The sequence below is a fragment of the Photinus pyralis genome, unplaced genomic scaffold (genome assembly GCF_008802855.1).
Source record: "Photinus pyralis isolate 1611_PpyrPB1 unplaced genomic scaffold, Ppyr1.3 Ppyr1.4_LG5, whole genome shotgun sequence".
NCBI lineage: Eukaryota > Metazoa > Arthropoda > Insecta > Coleoptera > Lampyridae > Photinus > Photinus pyralis.
In genome coordinates this window covers 17190396-17206376 of record NW_022170596.1, presented here as the reverse complement: position 1 = coordinate 17206376, position 15981 = coordinate 17190396, and the positions used below count along the sequence as shown (strand labels likewise).

At 34.1% G+C, this 15981-nt stretch overlaps 4 protein-coding genes across 6 annotated transcripts; 2 read left to right on the top strand and 2 right to left on the bottom strand.

Moving 5' to 3' along the window:
* Positions 1 to 590: 590 nt before the first annotated feature.
* On the top strand, positions 591 to 1713 carry LOC116171896 (deoxynucleoside kinase-like). The gene is made up of 4 exons (XM_031488927.1): positions 591 to 976; positions 1029 to 1162; positions 1206 to 1324; positions 1376 to 1713. The coding sequence occupies exons 1-4, from the start codon at positions 806 to 808 to the stop codon at positions 1630 to 1632; spliced, it is 681 nt and encodes a 226-aa protein (XP_031344787.1). The 5' UTR covers positions 591 to 805; the 3' UTR covers positions 1633 to 1713.
* A 1353-nt stretch (positions 1714 to 3066) lies between these two features.
* On the top strand, positions 3067 to 3930 carry LOC116171897 (succinate dehydrogenase assembly factor 4, mitochondrial-like). The gene is made up of 2 exons (XM_031488929.1): positions 3067 to 3249; positions 3581 to 3930. Exons 1-2 carry the CDS (start codon positions 3177 to 3179, stop codon positions 3841 to 3843), a joined length of 336 nt encoding a protein of 111 aa, XP_031344789.1. The 5' UTR covers positions 3067 to 3176; the 3' UTR covers positions 3844 to 3930.
* LOC116171891 (trypsin-1-like) lies at positions 3926 to 7424 on the bottom strand. The gene is made up of 10 exons (XM_031488923.1): positions 7226 to 7424; positions 6178 to 6258; positions 6069 to 6128; positions 5966 to 6013; positions 5803 to 5919; positions 5579 to 5755; positions 5368 to 5532; positions 5101 to 5294; positions 4117 to 4233; positions 3926 to 4061 (listed from the first exon to the last, which is right to left on the bottom strand). The coding sequence occupies exons 1-10, from the start codon at positions 7293 to 7295 to the stop codon at positions 4011 to 4013; spliced, it is 1080 nt and encodes a 359-aa protein (XP_031344783.1). The 5' UTR covers positions 7296 to 7424; the 3' UTR covers positions 3926 to 4010.
* LOC116171895 (zinc finger protein 250-like) lies at positions 7418 to 15967 on the bottom strand. 3 transcript variants are annotated; one of them, XR_004145557.1, is made up of 4 exons: positions 14283 to 15441; positions 14034 to 14238; positions 10722 to 11350; positions 7418 to 10014 (listed from the first exon to the last, which is right to left on the bottom strand). XR_004145557.1 is itself a non-coding variant. In XM_031488926.1 (3 exons), exons 1-3 carry the CDS (start codon positions 14417 to 14419, stop codon positions 10814 to 10816), a joined length of 765 nt encoding a protein of 254 aa, XP_031344786.1. In that variant the 5' UTR covers positions 14420 to 15967; the 3' UTR covers positions 7418 to 10813. The 3 variants fall into 3 exon arrangements, 2 of the variants coding, with proteins under 2 accessions (XP_031344786.1, XP_031344785.1); XM_031488926.1 differs by having other exon boundaries at positions 7418 to 11350; positions 14148 to 14238; positions 14283 to 15967; XM_031488925.1 differs by having other exon boundaries at positions 7418 to 11350.
* Positions 15968 to 15981: the final 14 nt, after the last annotated feature.

Below are 15981 nucleotides of genomic sequence, written 5' to 3'. Positions count from 1 at the left end.
GCTACTTCGCAAGCATGATTACGAGATCGTGATTCGTAGGATCACGCATTACGAAAGAACGCACGAATTTAAATCAAAGTTTGGTTAAGTTTACGGAGTACACATTTGCATTCGAATTACGTATTTTTTGTTTGGATTATGAAAATAATTTAAATATAAGTGGAAGTACTGGTACGATTATGCTCTTCTTCAGTTACAAATATTGACTAACCTAACATTTGAGCAAAAATATCCTTGCATTTATAGAGGTTAGGAATTCATGATAATAAAACTGTTATGTTCAGTTTGTTCACGATTTTAGCAATCATGATTATAAGATCACACTTCGAAAGAATATGTGATTTGACAATCCAAAAAAAATTACCTCATTGAAATAAAGGTTACCTATTGTATCTCACTTTGAGAAATGAAAATTGGGGAACAAGGTCGCGATTTAAATCCACCTGGCCCATTATCACTTAAATTTGACAACTTCCTACGTTTATCCGTGTGGTATTACTGTAACATCCCTAATTTAATTGAACATTAAAATAATCCAATTATTATTATTATTAAATTATATTTCATTAATCTAATTAGTTACAATGCGTCGTTGTAGTTCTAAGTTCACTCTACACTCAAATAGAGAACATTTAAAAATTTATAACATAACCAAAAAATTCTATCTATCATAACGGTTATGGAATTATAGCGGGAATTTTACCGCCTAATTTTCACCACATCCACTACATTCCATTGTTGATGCATTTCCCACGATAAAGTGTAGTCGTTTTTTACATATTGTGTTGTGATCCACTTTTCCAAAATGGAAAGCAAGAGGATAAAATTGACGCATTCCCCTTTTACTGTTTTGGTTGAGGGCAATATCGGAAGTGGGAAGACAACATTCCTTAATTATTTTAAACAGTATAACAACATATGTACTTTAGCAGAGCCGATTGAGTTGTGGAAAAATTGTGGTGGATATAACCTTTTGGTAAGTCGATTTGTTCACTTTGTTGACTGTCATCTGTTACTTTATTACGTAGTCCCACTTGTACGAAGACCGAGAACGTTGGGGATTTACATTTCAATCGTATGTACAACTCACCATGTTACAACAACATACGTTCAAGACTGATTGTGCTATAAAGCTAATGGAGCGATCAATCTACAGTGCAAGGTATGTAAGACTAAAGAAGGTAATTAATTGTATGACTAATTAGGTACTGCTTTGTGGAAAAAATGATTCGTGATAGCGTGTTACCAGCACCATCTGCCTCGGTTATTGACGAGTGGTTCAAATGGGCCACCTCAAGTGCGATGTGTGACGTTGATCTAATCAGTGGGTATAACTGGTTTTTGTGATTGAAACTTTAACAATTTCATTTTACAGTATATTTGAGAGCATCACCTGAAGTCGTTTATAAACGGATGCGCGAAAGAAATCGTCAAGAGGAAAAGACTGTTCAGTTGGAGTATTTACATGAAATGCATGAGATGCATGAAAATTGGTTGTACTATAAGACCATGTTTACCTGTCCAGCACCAGTTTTAGTGGTTAATGGAGACTTGGATAAGTCTGTAATTGTGGAAGAATACCAAAAAGTGACGCCAAGTATTTTTAATAAATGTTTAAGTGTGCCTTCTTAAAATGTTTATAAACATAAACTAAAAATAATATATTATAATCAGAGTTTTTATTAAGATGAATTAAAAGTATTTTACATTAAACTTGTGCAAATATTTAATTAAACTTATAGCCAAGAAAGGTACAGATCATTGGTACTGCAAAACTTATTTTTCCTGTTATTGGAATAGATCTGTTTTCGTTTAAGTGAACGTAGGGGTAATGACAATGTATGTTCAGTTTTAAGAAAGTTGTACAGAGTGAGCAACAAAGATTGAAGCGTGCCGCTTCAGCTAAATTGGCAATGTGCCGCTCATAGCATATGCTGATTTGATACAAGATACGAAATACGAATAGACGCACGTCACTGTGACAGCGCAGAACGTCATTTTCGTATACAACTCCATACAAAGAAGGTAGTTTTGATATTAATAGGAACAAGCGGTGATGACGCACGCTTCAATCATTGTTGCTCACACTGTATATAATTCCTACTGAACTTGCAGGTCTGTAGCTAATTGTATTGTATGAGGAACACAATAGGCTTTCTATGGTACAGCAAATGCAGGGCAATAGGGATTTTGGCTATGAAAGTTGTTAAGAGAGAGGAACGTGGGTTATTTGTTCTGTTTTAAAAGTGTAATTACAGCCAGTCGGTACTTAATAGTTGTTTTATTACTTATTTCTCGACTTCTCGTAGTAATCATCAATCTTCGTATGTCATGTCTCAATTTGATATTTACATTTTGCATAAAATGCTGATATTTGGTTATTGCCAATAAATAAGGTATTCATTATTCATTGGTTATTACAGTATGGTGTGCTCAAGCTTTTGTTTATTCTGAATCATGTTATTTTGTACAGGCGGTTATGCCTTTATATTATTTTATTGCGTACCTATATATCTATGTATTCACATAGAATTGTATTACCTAAGTATATGATGTTGCCTTGAATGTTCGACTAAACGTTTCCTCCTTGGAGGTAGTACCTAATACAGTTCCGATTCTTGACTGTACCTATGTTGCTTCCTCATCTCGTGCGGACCACACAACTCTTGTGTCCACGCAATACGAGAATAGGGACCCTCTCATTAATTTTTCTTCGTTTTAGCGTTGAGTGATTAATTACTCAATAACTCAATGGGTTTAGTACATAGAAGGATGCCAAGGTGTATAAGTGTTCGCTATATTGCAACAAGAAATGCTTTGACGCCGACGTGCAGTATTGGACTGTAATAACAATTTGGGGGAGTATTCACATTTTATACTCAACTGGCGATTTGCAGCACCACATTTAAGTAGCGCGAAGCGATTCTCAGAAGTCAGAAGCGCCTCCACGGAACGAAAGCGCACGTATTTTTGTGTACCAAGAAAGGGCATCCTTGGAACGCTCCCACACTGGGTGACGTGCATGACGAATGTTGCCAAAACCATAGAATAGTAAAATTTACAAATGTAAATAAAGCAAACTGAATCTAACCTCCCTCTCATGTCAGTGAAATAAACAAAACACGTTCGCAGTCGTCAATATTATGCAGCTATAATTTTAGTGTCATTTGCTTAAAATGAGTCTCATGATGTACCTGCTTCGCCACTCCAAGAATTCTACTTTCCTTCCCAAACCAGCTCAAATATCAGGTAAAGTATGCGATACAATGAAATTGCTTCTCAACATTTAAAGCAAATTCCATAACAAATCTTGTTGCTTGAGCTTGGTTTGTCAGTGACCCCAATTCGCATTGCCAAAATTTGCAATGAAAGTTCAGTCACATTTGTTCTACTTTCTTTTCATGCAATCCTATTTCATTTTGATAATTTTAATTTCAAGCTTCTAGTGATTGCATGAGTATACTTATAATTTTGGCAGTTTTGCCATCTTGTTCGTACTTTTTTCCTTTAATGCTGATTAACAAGAAAATCAAAAAGGTGTAAATCTTATGTCATGATAGTTGATGCGAACCCGAAACAGATGTTTTACAGAGGTCTTCATCTTCAAATGATAAGCCGTTGTCTCCCAGAATGCAAGAATTTCGAGAGAAGTTACGACGAGAGAAGACACCGATAACTAAACTAGAAGAACTTGAAGGACCACATCCACACCAAGAAAAGGAACCCTTACCTCCATGGCCTAACAATACAAATCCACATACCGGTGAAGTAGGCGGTCCTAGAGGGCCTGAACCGACAAGGTACGGAGACTGGGAGAGGAAAGGACGTGTTAGTGATTTTTAATTGTTATTTATAGACAAATTTTTGTGAATTTATACATATTTGTTGGGTTATCTTCTGGGAAGACAATAGATGTTTACTTAAGTAATAGTGTAATCTTTTATTTGAAAAAACATTTTCTACCAAGAATACTATAATAGATTGTTGTGTGTAGACACAATTCTATGCTGCTACCAATTTTGTGCCATAGTATTTTTTATCCAATCCACAAAACATGACACCTACAAAATGATAACTCGAAATACCCTCCTTTATAGCCATGTGCACAGAACCTACCTCGGTATAAACGCCAGGGTAATCAGGTCTAGCACATCCAATTCCCCAACTGACTATTCCGCAAAGAAAATATTGTCCGCTGTCCTTGGCGCATACTAAAGGTCCACCAGAATCTCCCTAGAATCGAAAACGTTTCTTAGGAATATGTATCAAATAAGTAGTCTACTTTTTAATGAAAATTGATACACTATCTGTATTACTATACAGTATCTACTACTTGTAGAATCCTCTTCTTTGAAAATAGTATAGAAAACATATTTTTTGAAGCAATGTTTTGCTCACTGACAAAGGTGCATAGTCGCTTTGCGATTGTATAATCTCTCCATTCAAGCTCTTTGAGCCTGTTCCGTAGTTTTCTATGTGCAATCAGAGCTTCTAGGCTGGTTTACATATGAAATGGGTAAATCAAGTTCTCAAACGTCCTCGAAAACACTTCGAGAACGTTCAGTGATTTTTTTCTAGAAAACTTTCCGTTTGCTAAGTATGTAAGCAAATTGAAGCATGTTTAATTGCATTTCCAACATCGCTGCCGAAGTGAATTCGCGCTCGTATGTTTTTTAGGCCCTTTTCAGGTCTTTTTATATGTACATGTATTCTTTTATATTTATATATTTAAGAAATTGTAATATTCATTGTAATGTAGCGAGTATTCCATACATCGGGGCGCCATCAATTCGCTAAAATTAGTCACCAGTGATAAGTAATCAAAGCCGATGCGACGCATTTCCTTGAAATATGATACGCCTTTTAGACTTCAAAAACGCTCTCGTGATTTTTTCTAGTCTTTCAGTTTGCTATATAAGCAAAGTTTCAAAAATATGAACATCTATCTGCCCTGTCACAAGTAAAATTTATTACAAAATTATACTGACAGATGGTCTGATTTCAACAACATTCACCTATCCGCTGGTGTAATCTTACAGGAATTACAATTTTATTGTACCTATTTGAGACATCTATAGTACCATAATCTTTTTTACATACCTGACAAGCATCTTTGCCCCCGTAAGGAGTTCCAGCACATAGTTGACATTCACTGAGATATTGTGAAAATCCAACTTGCTGATATCTCGCTCTACAAGAATATTTGTCGATAAAGGGTAATGTCACTTGTTGTAATGTTTGAGGAGAATTCCCTGCCTCTGTCATACGACCCCAGCCTGATACTGTAGCTAGTCCTACAAGCAGAAATAAGAGTATATCACATTATTTCTCAGTGCACGAATTTGTACATGCACCCAATTACAACACCTTGAAATTTATCATGTTTTTCAGGTAGACAAATGGCGGACGCCCTAGAACCCGATTTCAGTATTAACGGACTGTTTACTTTTAGCAGCGCTATATCATTCCTAAATGTAGCCAGATCGAAGAAAGTTGTGAAAACGTTAACAATGCCTCGGCGTTGTTCGGTTCCTGAAAGAACATATGTACCCATAGAAAAACGACATGTACGATTTACCTTCCAATACATAAAGATTGTGGTCTCCTCCTACAATAGACAAGGATGATACAGGCACTTGACTAACGCAATGTCCAGCCGTGATGACCCAGTGCTCTGACAAAATAGCACCTCCACAAATATGATGTAATTGTCTTCCGTCGTCTACTTGAATTGACACCTGCCACGGAAATTCGCCTACAAATTGTGTTTAATTTACCAAGAAGTAAAACTGATCTAAGCACCTGGCGTAGCGCTTGTTCCTCCTATGATACGATTGAAATAATACCCGCCACGACCTCCGCATCCCGAGAGACCAGTGTTGTTGGCAACATTTGCATTATCTACCGGTTTTGGTGTAGCTACAACACTAGCGTTTTCATTGCGCAACTCAACGTTTTTGCTTACTCTGAGTGATATAGCTCTGGTGCACTGTGCTGGTCGGTTTCGGAGTAGCTACATGAAAAATGGCAAAATTAATTTGTATAATACTTATAAATTTAAAACTTACTCCACTGCGGAACGTAAGTGCTTGTTAGCCAGTGGTCGTAATTTGTTGGTTTTTGCGTTACTAACAGATGAAGGTTATCTAAAATGGTAACGTATCGTGTGGTACTTACCCCATTGTGGGTTGTTGATAGACACATAGGTGTAGCTCGAGTGCTGTGGTATCGAATATGAATATTCAATTCGTTCATCAACTTAAATAAATAAAAATAACTGTGCATGCTTTTAATACACTGATACAATATAGGAGTAGACAGTGGGTAAATTTTAACACTGAACATACAAATCTCCTATTTTCAATTCTTAAATATACAAGTCAAATACCCCCAGCCTATTTAAATCATTATGAGCGCCGCGCGAAATACGCGTTGACCTATAAGCTAAAGCATTCGCGCGCAGCCTTTGATTATATACTGCTGGATAGCGCATTCACTTAAAAGATAATTTAAAGGTTAGTTAATAAGTCGAATCTGCTAAAGCTACACAAATCGGCCGAATATGTATCCAAAATATCTATAAAGTTCAAATTTAGGCACTGTATAAGAGTCCCAACAAATTATTGAAAATCTTTATCTGAAACTTTGGTGACTTTTTGACTACATTGAATAGGATTCGACCAAGAGGACCCTGTATACCAAGTTCAAGGATCTAGGATCTACTTACCATTCAAGAGTTATCACATGGACGGGAAACAGGCAAAAGTACTATCGCAAGATTATGTCGGGTTCTTAATAAGGGCCAATGTAGAACCTATGACTGAAATCAATTGTTGAAATTGTGTGGACCGATTTTTCCTAAGTATTATTATTATTACCCATACATGTTTCTAATGAAAGAAAACGAAAAATTCAGAAATTGGTATATTTTCCTAAATTTTTCTAGACAAGGACGTAGGGTCTTTAAGGAACAGATCAAATAGAGCATGCACATTCAAACAAGTAATTACAAAATCGATTTTCAGTAGGTAACTATCAGGATCCATACATTTTTATAATTTTGTTTGATGTTATTCCAAACCACATCAAACAAAATTATAATTAAAAAATCATTTGTATCTTGACGGATTATTTCAAATGCACAATTATATCTAAACCTATGCTGGGCATTTGTGACATTCAGAGTAACTAAATACCTTCAAAATTAATCGAATTTTACACTTACCTTTAAGTGGCCGACCACATTTAAACACAAACCCCAATAAAAATTGAATTAATAGCAACTTTTTACACATTTTAAAAATGAACCTGTAACAGTAGGTTTCCCATTGACGTAAACAAATTAAGCTATGATATATAAGTAGAAGTTAATGGTCCCCCTGTAATTATCTATCACTAATAAGATAAAGAAATTCACTGATATAAAAAGTGTTTATTTTCAATTTGTGCACAAGGCTTTGCCGCTACGTATTTAGAAAATATGATCATGGTTGTGTACTGCATTCAAACTAATTTTTACGTTTACTGTAATTAAACACAAAGTCTTTACAGAATAATGCTCGGCTCTATCAGCTACCTTACAATAATCTACCTATAGTAAGTAGTACAAGTTTAGGAGTAATCTCCAGGAACATAAAAAATACAGATAGCACATACATGGTACAATACAAAAATAATTAAGGCTACTTCTTTCTAATTAATATGTACGATATGTTTTACTACAAATGGAAGTGTTGATCCTTATTACTACTTATTATTAGTCATCGTTCAAGCACTAAAATTACACACTCGCACACACAAAAATTAGAAATAAATTAAAATGGGGTTTTGATGAAACCTATTTCCTTCGCTCTGCAATTCTACTAACCTAACCAAAACGAAATTTGCATTTAAAGACTACTATTATCAACTGCTAATAAACTTAACTGACAGATGACTTCCACTGAGATTAATGTCAATACAGTTATATTTAACTAACTGATCATTTTCATGAAGATAATTATTACCATAGTAATAACTCTCCATTAAGTTTACCAGCAGTTGGTACAATTGGCTATTTATAGGTACAGATTTATGTAGTAGTGGTTAACTATTATTTTGACGTTTTAGAATTAATCTTTCTATTTTGGATAATGTCTATCTGCAACACTTCATAAAGTAAATCTTGTAATGAAGATAAATAAAAAAAAACAATTAACTCCCCAATATTCAATTAAAGAGGAACAAAAAATCTTTATTTTTTGAAGATTTTAAAAAAAAGTTGTATTGGTAATGTGATAATGCGATAATGCACAATAAATAAAACTGACTAGGGTTTTACGATAATTCAAACAGATTATAAACTATACCTTTGTCATGTACAGGATGAGTCAACTATTGCGCGGAATAAGTTAACACCTTGAAGATTTTCGATAGAGTGCTTTTGTATTACTATGATACGGTTGAATATTTCTCACATTTTACAAATATTTGGAATTCATCAATGTATAAATACTGTGCGATCAAAAATGAGTTGCTGTCGAGTCACCTTTGGAATTTTTGTTTACATGGGAAATCATATTTAACTTGAACTTCCAAAGGCGACTCGACAGCAACTCATTTTTGATCGCCCGAAATTAATTAATGGGTAGGTATGTTTGTGAAAAATAGAGAATAACCTAAAAACTGCACAGGACACTTACAAAAATTGAAGAGAACACAACAGATAATTGAATAGCGAAATAAAATAGTGGTTCCATTTGAAAAAGAATACTTATAGCACATCGATGTTTGGAAATTTTGTCATTTCCGTGAGAACACCCTGCATCACTAAATCCAACTTTCTCATTATCAAAGTGCTACCCTTTACTCAGATTAACATTATTGAGCAAATGTATTTCTTAACTTCAAAATCAAAGTGGCTACGAATCATCAAAGTAAGGGTTAAGGGGAATTATTCGGAAAAAAATTAATAAGATGGCAACGTTGACAAAAAAAAAACAAAAAGTTTCCATGTAGAGGTTATCAAATGACATTGGAACTTGTAAAAATAAACATGGTGTTCTACTTGCAATGATACTTAAATCTTTTCTTTTTCAACACCTGATTTGTTTTTTTAACTTTGCAAACCATAAAATCAAATTTATTTGCTAAGTTTTAGAAATGAAACTTTCTTTTTAATATTTGTATGGTAGGAGTAGAAGAGAATAAAGACATATGACATTATTATTATTATTTAAAAAAATTATATTATGACACCCTAAAAATTGGACACCACCCACACTCAAAAATAATTTCTGTAGATGTGCAAACATCTATAGTTGATATTTGCACAAGATATTTTTTTAATAATTTTGACCATGTATGACGTAGGACCCTGTATATAACCAAATACTATAATATTGAATCGAAAATTTTTAGTGACTTAAAAACTGGGAAAATTTGTAAATTGTGACTTTTGGCTCATAAGACATGATCGAAGAGCTGCTCACAGCTACTGCACTTATAAAGCTTGACTTACTGCGTTACACTGGGTGTTCTTTATCACAGAATTCTCTTTAATGAACACTATGTTTACATTGCTTCATTACTGTGAAAATTCATTTAAATAATTGGGTACAATATTTTCTATTCTCATGTATTTTTTAAAGCAACGTTTAATTGCAAACTTGGGTGAAATAAATATTGTGTTGCATTACAAACTTATGTATCCTCTATCGCTACATAAAGTGCCAGTGCAAGTGTAAACTAAATGAAATTTACGTCAAGCTGCTACTGTACTGCAAAGTTAAACTTCACTTACCTTTTATGCATGGAATTCATTAAATTGACAAGAATCTTTAATTAAATTAATTGGGGGGATAAATAAAAAATAAATGAGCGAGATATTAAATAAAAACCTACCGTAACTAATTGATTAAATCACACTAATAAAATTCACACTAGCTTTAGCTTAATGAAGAATAGATAATTATGCGTGTTTTAGAATACTGGCCCTCAACAGAGGTTTTGGTGTTCACAAATTAGCACACGAGACTAAAAAAGGTAACGTACTTTATACACTCTTGCGTCTCTGTTTCACCGTGACTCCCTCAGCAACGCGCAGACGCAAGCACTTGAATTTGCCCTAACGCGCAACGTGCAAGGGTTTGTTTTGTTTATATTACCACGTTTCCTGCTGATTACGCAAAAAAATTATTGTGTAGTGTTGTGCCATAAATAAAACACGTTCTTTTATTTACGGTGTTATGCAAACACGAAGTAATAATGAACGAGAACGCAAATAAGTTAAAGAAGAGGTAAGGGTTCCACATACTAAAAATGAATATTGTTGATTGTACCTAATAATTAGTTCCGCTCAGCTGTTTGCATGTTTAATTTTTAATTCACAGATATGTCTTCATTTGTACATTATGTGGAAAGACATTTACTAAACAGTGCAATCTACTTAGACACACTAAAAATATTCACAAGTCTTCTGTGGCTGGCAGAGGTTATGTTTACTATTTACCCCTACGAGTACATTTTTTGCTCGTAGCTTTTTACCCCTTACCCTAACCGTTGAGTGAAGGACTCATATTTAATTACTCAATGCCCTTACAGTTCAACGCAAAATCAAATTATAGCGGGCTTGCGGTTGCGCAGTGCCGAGGTCAGAGAGGGAGTCACGGTGAAACAGAGACGCAAGTCTTTATACACATATTGTATAAATAATAAAATAAGAACTACACTACTATACTTACGTAATATAAAACTGGATGTCAGTTAATTAAAATGAAACAAAATTATTAATATTGATGTTTTAATTAGAGCATTTGTCCTATTCAGTTGAAATCTAAAGATGTCCCCGATGATATGGATCATAATTTGCCAAATACTTATCTGCTAAAATGCGAGAACTCTCGATAACCGCCAAATGTCGAGCGTTATCATTTGTTAGTAAACGGGTGTTATCATTCGTCAGCAATCTATTATTATCGGTCATATTCGCCAGCAGGCGCGTATTGTCGTTAGTGAGCAATCTATTGTCGTTAGTCGTCAACAGCCTTGTGTTATCGTTCACTAGGAGTCTTGGCGGTTCACTAACGTTAACTAAATGAAGTCTGGTGGCATCGTTTAAAAGTACACGATGATCAGTCAATAAATGGGCGTCGTTTATAATTCTTGATCCATCATTTGATATCATTCTACTTGTGTCTTGTTGCATCATGCGAGGCGGTTCTGGTTGCATCATGCGATTGTCAGTGGGTTGCATTAACCTGTTGTTTGTCTGGTCATTGTTAGGATGAAATTTGACTTCGTTTGTAGATGAAAATTTTGGCATTCTTGATTGTGTCTCTTGAGTGTTGTATTTTGGAGAAGGGGCGTGGACCTAAAATAATCCACTTTTATTATAATGTGAAGCTATAAATAACATGTTTTTAATGCACACACACTCTTAAAAATGATCATAGAAGAAGTAATATATATGAGTACAGGGTGTCCTATTAATAAAGGTCACAGCCCATCTCTACAGAATCAGCACACAGCTTGGAAAACAAGATTTTGTTAACAAAAAAGGTAAAGAGAAATCGCTGGAAATTATTTCAAGTTTCAAGGTTTGCCGCTAGAGGGCACACTTCAACGCCAACTGCCATTCGTAATATTCGTTGCCATTATGTTGTTCGTTCATTACAGATCCATACTATATGCATCTTTTAATTTTACTCAGCAATTTGATGACGCACAGATCTGATGATGAACATTTTAAAGTTCGAAATCAATAACCTCAAGTTATAAATAAAAATCGAAATTATTAGCAGAATATTTATTCTCAACTTTAACAATAATTAATCCAAAATAATTTTGTGCAGGTCTGCATTAAGGAAAAAAAAGCAGCTCTAGTTCATAAAATATGAGGGCTGGGGAAAGGGAACATCCTTTTAAGGAGTTGAATGCAACTTCGGTTTCAGCCAGCTTGGATGAATATAGCAACTTAGATTTGTGAATGTGCATAATTTCGCCATATCTCTCCTTAGGAAACAGATATCAAAATGAATTTTCACTGATATTTTCACTTTCTCTTACCTTATTTGATAATACCATATAATAATTATATCGTTCCCACAAAAATATACACAAACTAGAACGCGAATGGGTAACGATGCACGACAACAAAATGACACAATTTACTCTGTGCGAATCAGATGTAGGTGCACTTATGAGCTTGCGCATTGTGTGAGCTTACAGATCCAGTCAGGAACTGTGTCTATTTTAGTGGATCCGGTCTTCTTATTAACGCAATTAACGGTTGTTTTGTTTGAAGGAATAATGTCATCAAATTATTCCCTAATGTCCATGTAAAAGAATACCCAAAATTCACTTCGTTATCTGACTTTTCTCAATATGTAGCTACTTCCAAATATTTTAGAGACCGGCCCTGACTACCTTTTTAATTTGAGCAGTGTCTTACTGCGCAAACTCAGTAGTGCATCTGCGCGAATTCAATTTGTGTCAGTTTTTTCATTGCATTATCATTCCATATTTAACACCTCTCATGTGATGCTGTGTTCTTAAGTCTAAAAACACTCCCTGGTGAGAAGTATGTAACTGAGGTTCGTGGTAATTTGTAAATAGTAGTTACTAGTTCCATTTTGCTTCACTGCACTTTGGAAACGATTTTTAATTGGACTTAATTTACTGACTTTACTGATCTTTAAGACAAAACAACAGTAAGTACGCCTTCTTCCTTTCTGACCCTTCGAGAATTTTTGCATTTGAAATTTTGACCAACCAAACAGTGACATTTTGTCCAAACCTATCAGTTTCCCTTTGTAGGTACCGGGATGGCACCTCATAATAGCTTGAACCCCACTTGTAAAAAAGCAGCCCCACCAGTTGATTAGGATAAAAAGTTGTAAAGTAGACATAAACAGAATCTGGAGTGCGATCAGAAACTAAAGGGAAAATACTTTTACCCATTTTGAGTTCGGATCTCAAGAATTGAGCAATATGAATATTGCTCGGAATATTGAAAAGATTTCGACAAACATTTAATTTTTTTTATTTTTGCCTTTTTAGTGACAAGTTAGGAAAAGAATTGGATATAAAAATGATGAAAATGATTCTTAATTTTGTCACTAAAAAGTAACCATAGCAGTGTTTTAAAAAATTGGATTATACAGTGTGTAAAGCGATGGGGTATACAAGGGGGAATTTTTGTTTAAATATTTATGAATGATTTATGAAAAAAATTTATTCTTCATGATATGTTTTGCTTGCTTTGAAAGTACCAATAACGTTTCGATAATCTAAAATTTATATATAGAAATCTGGAAAAATAATAAAATTAATTTTTTTTATTGAAAGTTATCATTCTATATTATAATTAAGATAGAGTATTGCTATCAAACCAATAAACAATCGAAACGTTATTGGTACTTTCAAAGCAAGCAAAAAATATTATGAAGAATAAATTTTTTTCATAAATCAATATTTAAAAAAAAAATTCCCTCTTGTATACCCCATCGCTTTACACACTGTATAAGAGACTAAAACAATCATTTTATCCACAGGAATGGAAGGTCCAAAATAGTACGTATGAGAGCTATTCCCCAACATTTTCTTCTTTAATTTTTTCTCAGCAATCATAACAAATAGGAGAATAGAACAAACAAATTTTTGTAGGTTTTTGTGTATGGCTTTCCAATTTTCCAATTTTCACCCCTAAACACATTTTCATCCATCAGTTGTATACCCTTTCTAAGATTTTCCAAAATTTTTCCTTTAAGATGGCGAATTCCTAAACAGGGATGCAAATGAAATATCTGGGGGATATTCAATTTTTTCCAGACCATTTTAAATTTCCCCACACATCCAATTACATTTTTGATGAATGCTCAATGCTAAATACTTCTTAAGAATGATGTTCCTGTAGGTACATAGTTAAATGTAAAGGGCACATTGTGTATATTACTTTTTCCATGAAGTTGTGCAAAAAGAACACAATAAAAATAATCTAAAGATAGTTCCATGCAAGAGTTTAGTTAACGTGCTGTGTGAGGTCGAAATATTACCTTCATATGTGTATTTAAAGTACTAGATTGTGAAAATGCTTTTCCACAAGTAACACAAACATATGGCCTTTCACCTGAATGAACTCGCATATGACGTAATAAAATGGTATTTACGGTAAATCCTCTACCACAAACACTGCATACGTATGGCCTTTCCCCGGTGTGATTCCGCATGTGATATTTCAGTTTCATCACTGTTGTAAACCTAAAAAAAAAGGTTAAATCTGCCGAGAATAAAATAGCACTTACCTTTTCTGGCAAACTGAACATTCGATTGGTTTTTCAGTACCGTGTAGACGCTTGTGACTTGTTAAATCCCCAGACTGCCGGAAAGCTTTTCCACAGAAGTCGCAAACGAAAGGTCTTTCGTTGGTGTGCGTCCGCATGTGTATCTTTAAGCTCGCTTTTGATACGTAACCATTTTTGCAGACTTCGCAAGCGAAGGGTCTCTCACCTAGTGGAAAATTGTATACATTGCATCAATCTGATTTCCAACTGAAGTCGGCACTATGGCTAACTTTGTTATTAGTCACTTTCCTCAGCCAGAAACAGCTGAACAGTCATCCAGAAATTTAATAACATTTTTTTTTTATAGGCGCCCTGTATATTTTACATACTTTGAAAGATGAAAAGAGATACAAACCAATGAATAGTTAAAGTAAATAAAGATTGAAAATTCAGCATAATAGAAAAAAGGAAAATAAAATCAAACAAAAAACATTAGAATCAGTCTGTCAATTTACTGGTATGGAAAAACATTATTATGAGTCTAAAGCTAAAAAAAAACGCATTAAGGATTATATGAGTGTGAGAGAGACATAACGTTACGATTCAGTTTGTTGTGTATGCTATCTCACTTCACACTCATATAATGTCGGACCCCGCAATAATTTTTTTCCATACCTATAAACAGACACCTAATAATAAAAAAAACGCTCTTTCAGCTATCAGTTCACTGTTCATTCATAAAATTGTTACTCATAATTTAATCTTCTTTCCAAATATATAAAAATATAAGCGCCATTTCCTTATTTTGTTGAAACGTGATGTTCAATTATTTTTCTAATTTAGACAACATTGTTACCTCAAAAATAACAATATCAGTAATAACTAACTTGAGTTAGATCACACTGTATAGTAATATATTATATCAATAGATAGTCCAAAATGTCATTCTCTTCACTGCAATGGGTGGCACACATACAGAACATAAATGAGGCCTTACAACATTACTTGTATCTGCAGAGATAGAAACTATTCCTGGTGATAAAAATGCAAAGTTTCATGTACTAACTTCAAAAAGCTTTGTTTCAAATGCAAGTCAGGATTTACAGATCTACACTTTATAGCTGACAAACAGAATTAGCAATCAATGTTGATATTTACCAAGATTCTTTAAAAAATCGAAGGAATCAGATTTTTTTTTTTTTTTTCATGTGATCTATCAAACAGTTTCTGTTAACATGTTACTTTTTCATGTGACAACATAGTGACACAAACACATCAGTGTAAAATAAGAGACGGACTACACGTCTTTAGTGTAAACAACCAATCCAGCTTATGATCTATGCAATGTAAGAGAGAGAGAGGGCAAGTTTGAGATCAGTGTACTGCACTTCCACTAGTGGAGTCTCATAGGTTTTTCTTCAACCATGATAATGCTTCACAATTTAAGTGGGGGTCCTCGTCATTACAGCGACTGGGTGAGGGGGTTCTTGGAAAAATTTGGTTGGGAATCCCTGCTCTACTCCAAAGATGATCTTATGCGGAAAATAACTTAATATTTTATAAGGGTAAGGGTACTTTTAGAATTGAGTCAAATTACATTAAGGGACATAATAATATGATTTGTTAAACAGTTTTGCTCTCAAAAGTCAACCCCTAAAATAACCACAATAAAAAAAATATTTTCAAAATGTTCTTTAGCAACTTTGAATGTTTAAATTAA